The 13,174-nt window shown below is 46.2% G+C and overlaps 1 protein-coding gene across 1 annotated transcript; it reads left to right on the top strand.

Moving 5' to 3' along the window:
- The first annotated feature begins 1,051 nt into the window (after positions 1 to 1,051).
- batf (basic leucine zipper transcription factor, ATF-like) lies at positions 1,052 to 12,226 on the top strand. The gene is made up of 3 exons (XM_078233228.1): positions 1,052 to 1,199; positions 5,236 to 5,340; positions 11,449 to 12,226. The coding sequence occupies exons 1-3, from the start codon at positions 1,134 to 1,136 to the stop codon at positions 11,650 to 11,652; spliced, it is 375 nt and encodes a 124-aa protein (XP_078089354.1). The 5' UTR covers positions 1,052 to 1,133; the 3' UTR covers positions 11,653 to 12,226.
- The last annotated feature ends 948 nt before the right edge of the window (positions 12,227 to 13,174 follow it).

The following is a 13,174-nucleotide window of genomic DNA, read 5'->3' on the forward strand; positions in this document are numbered from 1 at the left end:
GAACAGGGAGAAATGGGCCCCTTATATTGGCCAGATGTCGAGGTCCCAAACTTGTTTTCACTTTCACGCTTCACAGTTGATACATTCCCGAGTTTACCTTACCCATAACTGCTTCCAGCATTTCCTGTTCTTATTGACAAAACATCCACTAAATTAGAGTGAAATCACCAAGAGTGGAAACTAAACCTGTTGGATTCTCAGTCACCAGATGAGACCTGCAGTCACTCATTAGTTGCTGGTGTGAATGGTTCTTATTGATTCTCACACTCTCTGCAATTATCAATGTTCTCACACCAAAACCCAAAATGCTGAAGAAACTCAGCAGGTCTGACAGCATCTGTGGAGAGAGCTTGATGAAGGCTCAACCAGACTTTAAACTTTGGCTCTACTCTCTCCCCATGGATGCTGTCAGACCTGCTGAATTCCTTCAGCATTTGCTATTTTTGTTTCAGATTCCAGCATCGGCAGTATTTTGCTCTTCTCGATGTTCTCACATTGTGGACACTTTACATTCCAGCTCCCACAGAGCTGAATTAACAAAGCTCATCCAACTGTTCATGTGGGAATGACGGCCAAAGACAGGAATGGGAACACTTTCTGTTATTAGCAGGGAATTGGCAGTTAGAAACACAATAGATTATCTCTCTCATTCTTTCTCAAGTTGAATGTGATATTGGGGACTTCACTGTACACAATCCTATCTTTCCATTTCCACTTTGGAATACGTTTAAACAGAACTAATTATTTTTTCAGAACTGTTAATTCTTTAAATTCTGAAAAACTAATGATTTGAAAACTTTTTGAATCTCTGACCTTCTCCTTGCATCTTGAACTGAATTTGTTTAAAATTTTTCTCTGTGTCTCCTGTGACTCTTGTGGCAATTCTGTTGCTGTCTTTCAGTAGATTTCTCTGTATTCACTCCCACTCACTGAGAGATTTGGGTTTTTTTGAAGGGTTTTTGCAGCTTTCATTCCCAGTTGTGTGTGACAGTTTCCGTCACATATCACGTGACTTCCAGCTTAACAGGGCATGTACTTACCAGAAGTGGTTGAGTGAGACTTTAAGAAAAGTGAGATGAGAGGTGCAGCCAGTGAGAGACAGAGAGAGGGTGCGAAGGACTGTTCCACAAGGCATGGCTCAGGATTCTGACAGTAGCGACAGTGGCTACAGCAGGTATCAGCCATCCAGTGGCAAACAGGTACACTAAAATCAAATTGGGAATGGGCTAACTGAGCGGCAGATATATTGTGCTGTGTGTAGTGTTCAAAACTGAATCTGGAATGCTTGTTGAATCTTTCTGAGGATTAATGCATTTTAATTGAATGTAATGTCTCTACACTGTGAGATAATGTCCCATGTATCAGAGGATGCACCTGTTTTACTGTGTTTCCCAGTTCTCTCCTGTTTGGAATTTTCTGATATTGCTGGGCTGGTTTGTATAACTCCTGATTAGCAGAGTTCATGATTGTGTAAAGTTTAGCAGAGCAGTAAGAGTTTGAATGGGAGCCTCTTGGATATGTGTACACGTGCATTCTCAGAGCAGTTGTGTGAGTGGAGTTTCTGCTAATGTCAGTCTCCATAACTGCTGCAGCTCCGAGTGGTTTCGTTTGAAACTACAATCATTCTGCTCTCCATCTGTCTATTAATCTGCTTTTAATGTTTGCACAAGATTTATCCGAGGTTTCAACATGCATACTCAAAGCCCACATGCTATAAAGGAACCATTTCCTCACACATGGAATTTTAACATTCAACTCAACAACTTTGCTGGCTTGTGACTGCTGTTCAAGTTCTATTCGGTGAAAAGTTGTGTTGGAATTCTCTTCTCACACAATGTTAACCCTTTCATTGCCAACTCCCCAGAGTGGCAATCCAAGTCTGCTGAATCTCATTCATTCCAGGTTGCAGATGTTTTTAATTGTTGCTTCTGTTGTTGCTGATTTCATATTTGAGTGATAGTGTGATGACACAACAAAACAGATGTCTCTAAATTAACCATTGCCTAAAATAATACACTGTTGAAAAGTAGCATGTTTAGAATGATCATTGCACTCCCAACCAACTATTCACTTACTGTGCATCCTCATACACAACAAATTCAGGAAGATTCCTTTACAAGTTTTGAGGACACACTGAGACCAAGCTGTAACTACAGCAGAATATTCTGACCCTTACACAAAGCCAGAGACATTTCCTATCATGAAAAACTCTGATTCTGTAATGCTGGTTACTGGAATACAACATTACCCAAACCAAAAGAAAAGGGAAAACTGCGGATGCTGGGAATCTGAAATAAAAACAGAAAATGCTGGAAAAGCTCAGCATGTCTGGCAGCATCAGTGGAGAAAGAAAGAGTTAATTAACCTATCAACTCTGATATGACTGAAGCTGTGACTCGAAACATTAACTCTGCTTCTCTCTCCATAGATGCTGCTGAGTTTTTCCAGCATTTTCTGTTTCTATTATACAAAGTCACTTGAATATAGTTTCAAAATCCTCATTTTCACAGTTGTACATTTTGCATTGTTAAAAGTGATAATGATAAAAATCAAAAACCTATCACTTTGCTGTTTTGAGTTCACCTTGAACAACTAATAAAATGGATCATGGATAATTAACTCCAGTATTGACAGTGGAGAGATGGTGAGGGCTGCATAGATTAAACCAAATTGCACTTGTACCTGACCAGGGAGTGTTTGATGGGGACAGTGTAGAGGGAGCTTTACTCTGTATCTAACCCTGTGCTGTCCCTGTCCTGGGAGTGTTTGATGGGGAGAGTGTAGAGGGAGCTTTACTCTGTATCTAACCCCGTGCTGTACCTGTGCTGGGAGTGTTTGATGGGGAGAGTGTAGAGGGAGCTTTACTCTGTATCTAACCCCGTGCAGTACCTGTGCTGGGAGTGTTTGATGGGGACAGTGTAGAGGGGGCTTTACTCTGTATCTAACCCCGTGCTGTACCTGTGCTGGGAATGTTTGATGGGGACAGTGTAGAGGGGGCTTTACTCTGTATCTAACCCCGTGCTGTACCTGTGCTGGGGATGTTTGATGGGGACAGTGTAGAGGGGGCTTTACTCTGTATCTAACCCCGTGCTGTACCTGTGCTGGGAATGTTTGATGGGGACAGTGTCGAGGGGGCTTTACTCTGTATCTAACCCCGTGCTGTATCTGTCCTGGGAGTGTTTGATGGGGACAGTGTAGAGGGAGCATTACTCTGTATCTAACCCCGTGCTATACCTGTCCTGGGAGTGTTTGATGGGGACAGTGTAGAGGGAGCTTTACTCTGTATCTAACCCCGTGCTGTACCTGTGCTGGGAGTGTTTGATGGGGACAGTATAGAGGGAGCTTTACTCTGTATCTAACCCCGTGCTGTACCCGTGCTGGGAGTGTTTGATGGGCATGATGTGGAGATGCCGGCGTTGGACTGGGGTAAACACAGTAAGAAGTTTAACAACACCAGGTTAAAGTCCAACAGGTTTATTTGGTAGCAAAAGCCACACAAGCTTTCGAGGCTCTGAGCCCCTTCTTCAGGTGAGTGGGAATTCTGTTCACAAACAGAACTTATAAAGACACAGACTCAATTTACATGAATAATGGTTGGAATGCGAATACTTACAACTAATCCAGTCTTTTAGAAACAATTCAAACAAGTTTTGTTTCTAAAAGACTGGATTAGTTGTAAGTATTCGCATTCCAACCATTATTCATGTAAATTGAGTCTGTGTCTTTATAAGTTCTGTTTGTGAACAGAATTCCCACTCACCTGAAGAAGTGTTTGATGGGGACAGTGTAGAGGGAGCTTTACTCTGTATCTAACCCCGTGCTGTACCTGTCCTGGGAGTGTTTGATGGGGACTGTAGAGGGAGCTTTACTCTGTATCTAACCCCGTGCTGTACCTGTGCTGGGAGTGTTTGATGGGGACAGTGTACTGTTGGTTTCTCTCCCTTGAAGCCTTTGTGAAATAGTGTGGAGCAAGTGAAAATGTTACATTCTCTGATTTTATAAATGTTAGCTTATTCTTTTATCTGATTTTTAAGCGTGTTTCTTCATCTACAGGAGCAGACAGACATTTGGTTGACATTTTGAAAACTGTGAGATAATTATTTCCTGGCAGTTTATGCAAATTGAGTTTCTGATTGGTTGTACCTCTGGTTACTCTCATTCGCTGAAACCTGTCTAGAAGGCTGGTTCAATCAAGGTGTTTAAAACAGTTGAAGGAACGGTGGGGAAATCCAAGGGGCAGAATTTTGAAGTGAGAGTGGGGTCTATTCATGGTGATGTCAGGAAGCACTTCCTCACACAAAGGGAAGTGGAAATCTGGAACTCTGTCCCCCGAAAAGCTGCTGAGGCTTGGGATTAGTCATTATTTTCAAGACTAAGATTGCTTGGTTTTTGTTGGATGAGGGCTGGAGTGATAAGGGATATGGAACACGTTTGGGTAGATGGAGTCGAGATCCTTCATTGGACAGGATCTGGGACTGGTTCACTGGGATGGAAGCTCTCATCCTACTCTTCTGCATCAGAGAGATTAGCTCAACACAAAAATGATCCAAATTTTATACATTGTTAACTCCTTCAAACATCCCTGGGTCTGTCTGATACGAGAAATTTTCAGAACGGAACTGACTGCAGGCATTGAGAGAGTGGGAGGTTAGAATAACTTGCATTTATATAGAATCCTTAACACAGAATTAATAGTCCCAGTCGTGTGATGGAGCTGAAATTAGCCAACGTACTCAGGGTGACTCGTTAACCAGAACATTATCTGAAAGAGTTTCACTCAGTTACACACTAACAGGCACATGTTCATCTAGTTGATCATAAAATGGTGACATTTTGAATTACTGATTTTATTTTGAAAGGTTATAATTGAAAGATGATGTCTGGGTGGTGTGAAGTGCAGAATGAGAGAGAGCCAGCAATGACACAGTTAATCAGTTCTGTCATTACTGTCAAATGACGGTAACATATAAAATTGCAACTGGTTACATCGGGGGGGGGGGGGGGGGGGGAGGGGGAGATTGGTATGGACCTTCCAGAGAACTGAGCCAGAGTAATAAACAGCAACAGTTAGGGTTCACTACTTGAAATAGCATTGTACAGATGGAATACAATATTAGATTCTACCTTGAAACACTCCTGCACACCTAGAACACCATTCCGCACACAGTCGTGTTGTACACAACTCAGATTTCCACGGTTACTGAGTAATAATCCAATTATCTTACATATTTCTAGGAAAGCTTTGAGGAGACAAAGAAAGTCATGAGAAGGGAAAAGAATCGGCTGGCTGCTCAGAAGAGTCGACAGAGACAGACACTGAAAGCAGACACACTACATCAGGTAAAGGGATTGCGTGAAAGAGACAAACTGACTTGATCACCAGGTCAGACTAAATCCACAAAGTGACAGAAAAGGGATAAATGCCCAAACCAGGTAGCAGCTGCTTCAGGATTAAAGTAGGAAAGTGTACACAGGAACAGGCCATTCAGCCCATCTGCTCTTTGCTGGTGTTTATGATCCACATGAGGCTCCTCCTACCCCTTCGATTCCTTTCACATTTCTCTATCTAGTGGGGCTCCACAGGGATCTGTGCCAGGACCCCAACTGTTCACATTATATATTAATGATTTGGAAAGGGGAACTAAATATATTATCTTCAAATTGGCAGATGATACAAAGTTGGGTGGGAGGGTGAGCTGTGAGGAGGATGCAGAGATGCTTCAACGGGATTTGTACGGGCTGAGTGTGGGGGTATCTGCATGGCAGATGCAGTATAATGTGGATAAATGTGAGGTTATCCACTTTGGTAGCAATAATAGGAAGATAGATTATTACTTGAATGGGTGTATACTGAGAGAGGTGGATGCCCAACTTGGAGTCCTCCTGCATCAGTCGCTGAAAATAAGCGTACAGGTAAAAGCAAGCAGTAAAGAAGGTATGTTGGTACGTTGGCCTCAATTGCGAGAGGATTTGAGAATAGGGATTGGGATGTTTTGGTGGAATTGTATAGGGCGTTGGTGAGGCCACACCTGGAGTATTGTGTGCAGTTTTGGTGTCCTTATCTGAGGAAGGATGTCCTTGCTATAGAAGGAGTACAGCTAAGGTTTACCAGGCTGATTCATAAGAACATAAGAACTAGGAGCAGGAGTAGGCCATCTGGCCCCTCGAGCCTGCTCCGCCATTCAACAAGATCATGGCTGATCTTTTTGTGGACTCAGCTCCACTTACCCACCTGCTCACCATAACCCTCAATTCCTTTACTGTTCAAAAATTTATCTATTCTTGCCTTAAAAACATTCAATGAGGTAGCCTCAACTGCTTCACTGGGCAGGGAATTCCACAGATTCACAACCCTTTGTGTGAAGACGTTCCCCTTCAACTCAGTCCTAAATCTGCTTCCCCTTATTTTGAGGCTATGCCCCCTAGTTCTAGTTTCACCTGCCAGTGGAAACAACTTCCCTGCTTCTATCTTATCTATTCCCTTCATAATCTTATATGTTTCTATAAGATCTCCCCTCATTCTTCTGAATTCCAGTGAGTATAGCCCCAGTCTACTCAGTCTCTCCTCATAAGCCAATCCTCTCAACTCCGGAATCAACCAAGTGAATCTCCTCTGCACCCCCTCCAGTGCCAGTATATCCTTTCTCAAGTAAGGAGACCAAAACTGTACACAGTACTCCAGGTGTGGCCTCACCAGCACCTTATACAGCTGCAGCATAATCTTGCTGTTTTTAAACTCCATCCCTCTAGCAATGAAGGACAAAATCCCATTTGCCTTCTTAATTACCTGCTGCACCTGCAAACCAACTCCTTGAGATTCCTGCACAAGGACACCCAGGTCCCTCTGCACAGCAGCACGCTGCAATTTTATACCATTTAAATAATAGTCCATTTTGCTGTTATTCCTACCAAAATGGATGACCTCACATTTACCAACATTGTACTCCATCTGCCAGACCCTCGCCCACTCACTTAGACTATCTATATCCCTTTGCAGACTTTCAGCCTCCTCTGCACACTTTGCTCTTCCTGGGATGGCAGATCTGTCATATGAGGAGAGACTAAGACAGTTAGGATTATATTCACTGGAGTTTAGAAGAGTGAGGGGGATCTCATAGAAACTTATAAAATTCTAACACGATTAGACAGGGTAGATTCAGAAAGAATGTTCCCAATGGTGGGGGAGTCCAGAAATAGGGGTCACAGTTTGAGGATAAGGGGTAAACCTTTTAGAACTGAGGTGAGGAGAAATTTCTTCACCCAGAGGGTGGTGAATGTGTGGAATTCACTCCCACAGAAAGTAGTTGAGGCCAAAACGTTGTCTGATTTCAAGAAGAAATTAGATTTCGCTCTTGGGGCTAAAGGGATCAAAGGATATGGGAGGAAGAGGGGATCAGGATATTGAATTTGATGATCAGCCATGATGAAAATGAATGGCAGAGCAGGCTCGAAGGGCCGAATGGCCTCCTCCTGCTTCTAGTTTCTATGTTTCTAGTTTCCCTTCAATGTATCGACACCAATCACCTCAACCACTCTGCAGTGAGACTGATGTTCTCATCTCCCTCTGGATAAAGAGATTTCTCCTGAATTCTCAGAATTTTAGAGTCAGAGTCAACTCCCTCCCTAACAGCACTGTGGGTGTACATACTATACGTGAACTGCAGCGGTTCAAGAAGGCAGCTCACCACCACCTTCTCAAGGGGCAATTAGGGATGGGCAATAAATGCTGACCGAGCCAGTGACACCCACATCCCATCAATTATTATTTTTTAAATCTTATATGTTTTAGTGAGATCATTTCACATTCTCATAAACTCCAGAGAATATAACTGAGTAGGAGACGCTAAAAGGGTATTCACCCTCATAGTGCGAATTGACAGTTACACTGCAGATGTGAGGGAGCGCCACACTGTCAGAGGGTCAGTGCTGAGGGAGTGCCGCACTGTCAGAGGGTCAGTACTGAGGGAGTGCCGCACTGTCAGAGGGTCAGTACTGAGGGAGTGCCGCACTGTCAGAGGGTCAGTACTGAGGGAGTGCCGCACTGTCAGAGGGTCAGTGCTGAGGGAGTGCCGCACTGTCAGAGGGTCAGTACTGAGGGAGTGCCGCACTGTCAGAGGGTCAGTGCTGAGGGAGTGCCGCACTGTCAGAGGGTCAGTACTGAGGGAGTGCCGCACTGTCAGAGGGTCAGTACTGAGGGAGTGCCGCACTGTCAGAGGGTCAGTACTGAGGGAGTGCCACACTGTCAGAGGGTCAGTACTGAGGGAGTGCCACACTGTCAGAGGGTCAGTACTGAGGGAGTGCCACACTGTCAGATGTAAGATGTTAAGGTGAGAATATTTGCCTGTTCACCCTGAGAATTCGATGACCTTATTTGAAGAACACCATGCTTCTGATCTATATTTCTTGAGAACAGAAGTTGTATGATAGCCTGATGGTGTAAAAAGTGCAATGGGAACACAATTATTTTTCTAACCACTAAATAACCATATCCTGGGAGTATAGAATAGTGTAACATGACCATTCAGCCCATCCAGTTGCCACCTGTTCTGGAACAATCTAGTTAGTCCCATTCCACTACTGTTTCCACAAATCCTGGCAATTATTTCGCCTTCAAATATTTATCCAATTCTTTGTTGAGAGCCACAATTCCACCCTATCCATCACCCCATCCATCCAACTCCTGACCACTCCTGATATGAAAGCCTTATTGCTCTTCTGCCTCTGCACTGCACCACCCAGCTGATTTTAACCAGTCTGAAATCTCACCTGCTTCAATCCGCCCCTACCTCTACCTGTGCCCATACATTCCATCCCATCTTCCCAGTGCTCCTCGATCCCTGAAGCATGCAACATAACTTGAAGTTTGACTAATTCATGTGAAGTCCATCCTGCACTCTATCCAGCTTCCTGATGTACTCAATAATTTTACCAATTGCAGATCAGTCCTGGCCTTTTGGGGATAAGAAGCAGTAAGATATTTCTTTCTTTGCAGCTTGACCTCAAAAGAGTTGACCAGAAGGTGTTTGTGTCAGGTCCACTCTTCGAAATCCGGAGAGTGTTTCTCTGAGAATGATAGCACAATCTCACGGTTGGAAATACATCTGTGGTTGTCACATGTGAAACTGTCAGAGGAAGCAGTGAATCTGGTCTGTAATGGCTGATCACTGCACACTTCCTGTAGTTAGCTGGTTAGATTAATTAAACAAAAGCCCTATATTCTGAATTGAATGAATCAGATGGCTGCTGATACCAGGAAGCCATTTTTCAGTCTCCCTTGCCATTCTCTCTCTCTGTGTCATCACGCGTGCTTTGATCAGTCTCTAAATAATCTGGGATTTTGACCCGAAATTCTCAGAGAAATAAAGAAATTATACAATCTTGATTCATGACATGCTCTATCTGATCAGTTTGTAACCTGGAATTTGAAGTCTAATGGTGACCATGAAACCATTGTCAATTGTCCTTTAGGGAAGGAAATCTGCTGTCCTTACCCGGTCTGGCCTACATCTGACTCCAGAGCCACAGCAATGTGGTTGGCTCTCAACTGGCCCTCTGAAATGATCCAGCAAGCCACTCCGTTCAGGGACAATTAGGAAAGGGCAATAAATACTGACCTTGCCAGTGATGCCCACAACACATGAATAAATTTTAAAAACCATGCAGAGGGACATGGGGTGGGGAGTGAGTATTACTCACGTGTGGCTTTGTGCTCAGTATCCAGATTCACAAAATGGTTTACATCATCACGAGCGAGTGTAGGCGAGGAAAGTTCAACTATTTCCATGAAAAAATGTCAAGAATTTCCATCATCTTGTGATCTGCTGCCCCCTATTGGCCAGCAGCCGAGTGTGAGAAAGGAGGCGACAGTTGACCTTTTTGTCTGATAATGAATGGAACATTTCTTAGAAACTTTCGTAACAGCATCTCAGTAATTGATATTGTTTTAGTTTCTGGAATCCCCATCCTAACACTGAAATACTCTTTCCCCACTCTGTTTTTAAATGATTTGGATTCTTACTCAAAATGCTACTGAAAATTACTCTTGTCACATGTCGATTGACTCTCCAATCATGAGACAGTGTTCCACAATGAGCAGAATTTGAATTTGTCTCAGCAAGCAGCTGTGACGGGCTCGGAGAGTGTGGGCAACTCAGAAAATATCAATTCCCACTCACAACTGTGGAGTTTTAACTCCACGTTCTTCAAATGCAGACGGTCCATCGCTCCCTCACCCAAAAGTCAAGCCTGATTGGTCGATTGAATGCACTACCAATCCAATCTCCTGTGGTAGAGGGAGGCGGAGACCCGAGGAACCCCCCAGGGAGGGGGCTGGTCTGGGGCCCAGGATGGAAGTGGGGTGATAGGGGCGTCCTTGCGGTGGAGGTGAGGTGGGTGGTGGGAGATTTTATGGGGCAGATTGTGACCTCAATCGGCCCTGGATCCAGGGGTTAGGTGTAAAGGTCATCACATCCTGGATCCAGGGGTTAGGTGTAAAGGTCATCACATCCTGGATCCAGCATGTCCTGACCTCAGTGAATCTCCTGATCCTTGGGAGACCTGACCAATCAGAGTTAAACTGAAAAACCTGAATGACAATTAGCATTGCAGCCTCATTATCATATTGTGTAAAGCTGTGAACGGTCTTCATGTCTGGGCAGTGAGTTGAAGGAGAGTTTGGGTTGGGATTGTTCAGATTTCACCCTTCTGCGCAAGCCGCAACACCCCCATTGTCCCCGAACCACCCCCTCCCCGCCTCCCGCTCCCCCCTCCACTCCTCCTTCCATCATCCCCCCGGCCCCCCTTCCCACCCCCCCCTCCAGACTCCCTCCACTACCCCCCACCCTCCCCCCGACCCCCTCCACCACCCCTCGCCCCCCTCCACCACCCCCAACTCCAGCCCCCCTCCACACCCCCCCACCCCCCCACCTCCCTCCACCACCCCCCACCTCCCCCACCACTCCCCACCTCCCTCCACCACCCCCACCTCCCTCCACCACCCCCCACCCCCCCCTCCACCACCCCCCGCCCCCCTCCACCACCCCCACCTCCAGCCCCCCTCCACACCCCCCCCCACACCCCCATACCCCCACCCTCCCCCCGACCCCCTCCACCACCCCCCCGCCCCCCTCCACCACCCCCACCTCCAGCCCCCCTCCACCCCCCCAGCCCCCCCACCCCCTCCACCTCCCTCCACCACCCCCCACCTCCCCCCACCACTCCCCACCTCCCTCCACCACCCCCACCTCCCTCCACCACCCCCCACCCCCCCTCCACCACCCCCCGCACCCCCTCCACCCCCCCCACTCCTCCTCCACCACCCCCCACCACCCCAGCCTCCCCTCCACGCCTCCCCTCTCCACCCCCCCACCCCGCCACCCCACTTCCAATCAGCGCAATGTCTAAACTTCCAGAAATGTTGTCAAATGTTTCTATTTCTTCTCTTTGTAGGAAAGTGAACATTTAGAGAAAGAGAATGCTGCCTTAAGGAAAGAAATTAAACAGCTGAATGAGGAGCTGAAATATTTCAGCACAGTTCTGAAAAGCCACGAGAGTCTTTGTTCTGTGGTAACTTCCCCAAATGAGGAGATGATTTACCCGACACACTCTTTCCACCAAACACACGCCAGCACTCCAGCACGGATCCATCTGTGAGACACAGTCAGACAGAAAGAAAGTTTGGAACTTGCACTGACAGCAAGCAATCAGATAGACAGAGACTGGAGGAGCAAACTGAGAGCTCCCAGCGTTACCTCTTCCCTCGAGAAGCAGGCTCACTTTGCTCACACAGCTATTCACTCTATGCCCTGAACCAACCAGACAGAGCTGTCAGGCTGTCAGTTCCCACTGAATTGCTAAACTTCATCTGACAACTCAACCTGGTCCTGGTTACTGAAGTAACCCCGCATTCAGTCTCACAGCACAAGCCCAGAACAGGAGAACAGAGACTTTAAAATTCTACAATCAAGGAAATGTGACTGATGTGGGGAACTCAATGTGCAACTTTCAGACTCACGGCAGCACTGCCTTGTACTGTGACTAGCTCATATCAGCGCCACAGAGAACATTTCACTCGGCAGGATATAGGCAGAGTGAGCAACTGTTCCAAAAACACTGCCCTCATTCACTGCGAGGAGTAAATGCTTATGGAATTCATCCTGAAAAAATGCAAAGTTTACATTAATTACCAGCCTATAGTTCCTCAATTCCTCAATTGTGAACATTTATAATGAGCGACAATGAGAGACCAGCCTAGCGAGGGTGGTGGTGGGGGGGGCGGGGGGGGGGGGGGGGGGGGATGGGAGGCGGTGGTTAAGATGATGGGTGGGGGTGAGGATTTGGGTGGGTAGGCTGGCATCTCATTTACCACCATTTTTACTTGCCTGATTCCAGTGGCAGATAAACAACACTGAAACTAGTGACTGGATGGAGACAGCGAGCGGGATTTTCCGGCCGCACTCACCCCAAGGCCGGAAATTCCGTCCATGGTCAATGGACTTTTGCATGGTCTGTCCGCCGCCCGCTACGATTCCCAGGGCAGGCGGGATGGGAAAATTCCACCCAGTGTGTCGAAGCTCTGCACTGTGGTTTAGTTAGACAAGGAGGGTCTAGGGGTACACAAACGTTTTCTGCTGGGCCTCCCTTACCCCAGGGCCTTCCCTAACCCATTTCCGCAGTCCATAACCCCTTATCAGGAACAATTCCTGTGGGTCCTGGTGAAAACTCCACATAGACAGTCACCCAAGGCTGGAATTGAACCCTGGTCCCTGGCATTGTGAGGCAGCAGTGCTAACCACTGTGCCACCTAAAGGGCGAGGGAGTGATGAGTCCCTTCCTAACCCTTTACGCAAAATGAAGTATCATAATGCTCCTAACTGAGACCAGTAAAGTCAGCTCTTACTGAGAATGAATCTCTGGTGAGACTGAGAGCCAGTGTACATTGTTCCGTGCATGTGAGTGTACAGGGAATTACCCCATAGGTACAGCGTCAACATTCACTATCAAGATAAAGTTTTGGGCGCTTTAATCTGCATCTAATCATAAAGGTTTGTATCAACTGGCAGGGTCCAATCAGAAATGTGAGGATTGCTGGATTTATACCCACCCAAAACTCCTACAGGGAATGGAACCATTAATAGTGCAGGAATGAGAGAGCTTCGACACACTGTTTTTAACT

This window comes from Mustelus asterias, chromosome 18, assembly GCF_964213995.1.
Source record: "Mustelus asterias chromosome 18, sMusAst1.hap1.1, whole genome shotgun sequence".
Taxonomy (NCBI): domain Eukaryota; kingdom Metazoa; phylum Chordata; class Chondrichthyes; order Carcharhiniformes; family Triakidae; genus Mustelus; species Mustelus asterias.